The 5,710-nt window shown below is 39.0% G+C and overlaps 1 protein-coding gene across 1 annotated transcript; it reads right to left on the reverse strand.

The window, feature by feature from the left end:
• Nucleotides 1-4,061: 4,061 nt before the first annotated feature.
• On the reverse strand, nucleotides 4,062-5,210 carry LOC138150569 (olfactory receptor 5AR1-like). The gene has a single exon (XM_069073995.1). The coding sequence runs from the start codon at nucleotides 4,998-5,000 to the stop codon at nucleotides 4,062-4,064; it is 939 nt and encodes a 312-aa protein (XP_068930096.1). The 5' UTR covers nucleotides 5,001-5,210.
• Nucleotides 5,211-5,710: the final 500 nt, after the last annotated feature.

A 5,710-nucleotide genomic window follows, 5' to 3' on the forward strand; every position in this document is an offset into this window, starting at 1 on the left:
AGTGAAGGGTGAGTTAGAGTAGATGTAAGGGCAAAACCAGAGTTTTGCTGTCTGGGCACAAACCTAGAGACACTGCATGCGAGAGTCTGTCTTTTTTAATTTCATTTTTATTCTGAATTTAAATGCCAAATGAAATGGGTATTTATTTCCATGTACACAGTATAAAATAAAATGACGATTGTGCATGAAATTGTAGGTCTTTCTTTTGTATACCTTTCTTTACTTTTTAAGTATATAATAAGTTCAACTTAAACTTGTCAAAGCTGTCTTGCTTATTTTTGAGTCTTCCTGGCCTCCTTCTGTTTTCTGCATTTATTGAAAAGATGCCTCAGTGACTCTCTTTTCTTTCTCTTTTTTTTTTTGCTACCTATACTTATCCCCCCTCCCCACCGTCCCACTCCTGCTATTGGAAACCAAAAATAAAAAAGGGGAAAACAAAGCCTTTTGAATGAATATACACAGTCAAGCAAAACAAATTTCCACGTTGGTTGTCTGAAAATTTATGTTTCATTTAGTTTTTGAGTCCATCACCTCTCTGCCAAAAGGTGGTAGCATGCTCTATTATTAGACTTCTAGAACTGTAGTTGACCATTGCCTTGATCATATTTCTCAAGTCTTTCAAAGTTGTTTTCTTTACAACTTGTATAAATTGTTCTCCTGGTTCTGCTCACTTCACTCTGCATCAGTTCATACAGGTCTTCCCACCTTTCTCTGAAACTATCCATTTCATCATTTCTAAATGGGCAATAGTAATCCATTGTTTTCACATATCATAATTTGTTTAGCCATTTCCCAATAGATGGACACTCCCTTAGTTTCTAGTTCTTTGCTACTATAAAAAGAATTGCTATAAATATTTGCATATATGGATTCATTCTTCTTTCTTTGATCTCTTTGGGGATATAAACCTGGTAGTAATAGTGCTGGTTGAAGGGCTGTATGCACAGTACATTTTGCTTTCCAGGATGTCTGGACCAATTCACAGCTCCACCAACATTATGTTACTACACATGTTTGTCCACAGTTCTTCTAGTAATTGTCACTTTCTTTTTCTGTCATCTTTGCCAATATGATAGAACTTCAAACTTGCTTTAATTTGCATTTTCTAATTGGACTAGACATTCGGAATGCTTTTCATATGACTTTTAGTAGTCCATTTATTTCTCATTCTGGTGTTTTTAGAACAATAGCAGGTGTTGAATTTTGTCAAAAGTCTTTTCAGTATCTATTGATGTAATATGTAGTTTTTATTATTTTTGTTACTATGTTTATAATTTTTCTTATATTGAACTAACTCTAAATTCCTATATAAATCCAACCTACTAATTGTGTATAATATTTTCATTTGTTTTACCCTGTTTGCTAATATTTTTTAATGTTTTGCTTCAATATTCATTAGTAATATTGATCTAAGGTTTTCTTTCTCTGCTTTCTCTTCCTTGTTTAGGTGTCAAGACCCCATTTGTATCATAGAAAGAGTTTGGAAGGGTCCTTTCTTATCTTAGTTTTGGGAATAGTTCATGTAATATTAGAACTCATTTTATCTCTTCAAATGTTTGATGTAATTCATTTGCAAATCTTTCTGGTCCTGGAGTTTTTTTTTTCTTTGAGAGTTCTGTGTGTTGTGTTAATGCGGGTATTTTATATTTTGGTAAATATTCAGAGACTTCATCTAAGTTATCAGTTTTAATGGCATGTATTTGACAAAATAATTAGATAATTTCTTTTATTTCCTCTGTCATGAATAGAAATAATTTGGTCCCTTTCCCCCCAACAGACTAGCTATTCATCTATTTTATTCTCACCCTCCTCAAAATATCCTCATTTTATTTATCAATTTAATGTGAGTGATTTTCTAGGACTTTGTTTTGCTTTCAATTTTTAAAATCTCCTTTTTGATTTTCAGAATTTCTATTTGGTAATGTTTAGGGGAGTTTTCAGTAACTTTTCTAGTTTTTTTTAAATTTGTACATCCAATTCATCAATTTGTTCTTTTTTGTTGATAAATGTATTGAGAGATATAAATTTTTCTCTAAATTTGCTTTGGCTGCATCCCATGAATTTTGGTATGTTGTCTCATTATCTTCAATGAAATTATTGATTGTTTTTATGATTTATTATTTGACTACTCCCTGGTCTTCACTCAGTTCAAGGTATTTATTCATTGTGTTCAGTATTTTCTTCTGTTTACTCATATCTCTAGTTTTTCAACTTGGAACTTGGGTTAAATTCTATTCCAGTACTCCTGGCTAGTGGGCCTAGGCTCTGCTTGAAGCCTGAGTTTGGAGGAAGAGTAGGCCTTGCCTTCTGCAGATATTATTTGGTCTTGTGTCTTGTGATTTGGGCTAGATATTGGGTTTGGTCAGGGCTGTTTCAATACATGAGCTATGTAGATACTAGACTAGCCCTGTTGCCTGCTGAGAATGAGGTCTCTGGATTGCCTTATGCTGAGCACTGCTCTAGTCTCCTTCCTGCTGCAGATTGGGTCCTTGGATCACTCTATTCTGGGTGCTGCTCTGGCCCTATCTCTTGTTAAGAAACTATGATGTTGTGTGCTTTGCCTTCGACCTGCCCTAGTTTATCTCCCTTTTATGCCTCCACAGGATTCAGGCAGTCTTTTGTGCAGACTTGAATTATATAGAAGAGTTTACAGCTAATTCTCTTAGCTTTTGTTTATAATTGTTTCTTCTGGCACATTTTTAGCACTTTATTGAAGTGTTTGTGGGGGATCTGGGATCCTCTAAGTCCTAACACGCTGTCATATCCCCATAATTCCCCTGGGGAGTCTGAGTCTTAATTCCTCCCTTATGCAATAATACTGGTATTGTGGAGCAATGATGAAAACACTCTGATTAGATCTTTGAATGGCAAATTAGTGAACTCTCTATAATCTTCACAAGGGAAAATTGAATGCCAGGAGGATGCAATTAGATCTAAATTTCATGTAGTGAGATTAATCACAACAGTGACTGCAAGTGTTAAGAAGTAGGTCTATGATAACAAACAATTTACTGCCAGAGTTGTACTTGAAGTATTTCTACCATCGATTATATGTCATAGAATAATAGATTTAGAGCTTAAAAGGACCTCAGAGGTCATTTAGTTTAACTCCTTAATTTTACAGAAGAGGAAACTGAGACACAGGGAGGCAAAGCGACCTGCCCAAGATTACATAGTAAGTGTCTGAGGTCGAATTTGAACCCAAATCCTCTGACTCGAGAACCAGTGCTCTTTCCGCTGTAGCAAACTGACTTTCAGAGCTTAATCTGCAATAGCCTAGCCTTCAGCTTTACCTAAGGCCACCTCCATACCAAGACAAGGTAGCAGAATATGCCTTTTTGGATTAGGGCTGGATAAAAATTAGGTTAGGGAATTAAAACAAATAATATTATCACAAGCTAAATATCACCTCATTTGTCTGAAGCAATTTGTATGTCCTTATTAATTTTGATGAATTTTCTTTGCTGTAGCAAATGGGACAGGGTTTAGTAGGTGGTCTATAAGGACTTTTGCCCCCCACACCTAAAAGGTTTGAGAACTACTGCTTTATGTAGACAAAACTAACCACAAAAATACAACCTTCCTGGTATGGCTAGGTGGCACAGTGAGTAAAGCGCCAGCCCTGAAGTCAGGAGAACCTGAGTTCAGTTCCGGTCTCAGACACTTAACACCCCCCCACACACACACAAACAAAAAAAACTAGCCGTGTAACCTTGGGCAAGTTACTTAACCCCAATTGCCCTCCAAAAGGCAAAAAAAAAATGCAACCTCCCCTTATGTTCCTTATCTCAAAAGCCCAGCACCTATGAGCTTTGCTCATTAGAAATCTATCCTTGGGGCGGCTAAGTGGCGCAGTGAATAGAACACCAGCCCTGGAGTCAGGAGGAACTGGGTTCAGATCTGGCCTCAGACACTTAACACAAAAAAATAGCCATGTGACCTTAGGCAAGTCACTTAACCCCAATTGCCCTCCAAAAGCCAAAAAAAAAAAAAAAACAAGAAAAGAAATCTATCCTTGACAACAGGCATCTGAACAAAAAGAGCATGGAGCCCAGGTCTTCCTAGTGCTGAGTCAAGCCCAAAGGTAAAACTTTCCACAGGGTATCCTTTACCTCCTTGTTCCTCAGACTATAGATGATGGGGTTCAACATGGGGATAATCACAGTGTAGAGGACAGAGACCACACGGTCCTGGTTCAGGGAGTAACTAGATATGGGCCGTAAGTACATGAAGATAATGGTCCCATAGAACAGACTTACAGCAGTCAGATGGGAGGCACAAGTGGAGAAGGCTTTGTGTTTGCCTTCAGTTGATCGGATTCTCAGGATGGCAATGATGATAAACATATAGGAGACCACGATGATGCACAAGGAACTCATTTGGATGAAACCTCCAAAGGCAAAGACTAGGAATTCATTGACATGGGTGTCAGAGCAGGACAAGGCTAACAGTGGAGGAATGTCACAGAAGAAGCTATTTATGATGTTGGAGTCACAGAAGTCAAGAAGGAAAGTGGAGGTGGTCAAGGTCACTGAGTTGACCACCCCAGCCATGTAGCATGCAGTCACCAAAAGGATACAGATCTTCAGGGACACAGTGACAGAATAGAGCAAGGGACTGCAGATGGCAAAGTAACGGTCATATGCCATGGAGGCCAAGAGGTAGCACTCGGCTGAGGCAAAAATGACGAAGAGGCTCATTTGGGCCACACATGCTGAGAAGCCAATGACCTTGTGCTTTGACAAGAAGTCAGCCAGCATCTTTGGGACCGTGATGGAGGAATAGCAGAAGTCAAGGAAAGACAGGTTGGTGAGGAAGAAGTACATGGGAGTGTGGAGGCGGGGGTTGATCTGAATCAGGGTGATCAAACCCAGGTTCCCTGCCACAGTAATTAAATAAATAACAAGGAATATACCAAAAAGAGGACCCTCCCAAGTAGAGTCTTCTGTGATTCCCAACAAGACAAATTCCACTGGGGTTGTTCGGTTCCCTTTCTTCATGGTCCCTGCTTAAGAGAGAGTAATGGTATTGGTGAGAATAGAGACAAGTGGAGCTCTGTTGAGGTAGAACAAACTCCCCAAAGTAAGCCATGGGTGCCCTTCCTCCATGCTAACCTCTTTCTCCCCTACCCCATGGCCTGGGCCATCTCAGAACCCATCCAGGTAGCTGTTTGCATAGCTCAGATGAGATGGAAGTCGTTCCAATGAGATAAAGGACCATCACACCTTGTCATTGACTCTACCAATGCATCCTAAGACCCTCTTGGCCTTGCCATGTGCTCTCCCTCTATATTCCGCAGAACCTTCATACTCTCATTTGATATACTGACCCTCTCAAGATCCCTGGGTCTTGCCATCTGCCCCTTGGCTCTTTAGGCTTCTGTGGTTTTTCACTCACTCCAATTAAAGAATGAGTCCCTCAAGAGCAGGAACTGTCTCTTTTTTTTTCCTATTTGTAGCCCCAGCTTTTAGCATAATAATTAGCACATAGTAAACATTTGAATACTTCTAAAATTTATTTCATTCATTAGATGTGAACTGAACCTAAGATTTCACTGGAATAGGGAATTCTTAGGTGAGAAAACTACCCATGCCAAGACAGGTAGGCATGTGTAATATGTAGTCTTAGAGAGTTGCCTTGAATAGGTAAGTGACTTGACCAGAGTCACACAACCAGCATGTGTCAGAGACAGGACTTCTTGGTTCTGAAA

Source organism: Petaurus breviceps, unplaced genomic scaffold (assembly GCF_028583685.1).
Source record: "Petaurus breviceps papuanus isolate PSGF00001 unplaced genomic scaffold, PetGlider_PUasm1.0 90881, whole genome shotgun sequence".
Taxonomy (NCBI): Eukaryota; Metazoa; Chordata; class Mammalia; order Diprotodontia; family Petauridae; genus Petaurus; species Petaurus breviceps.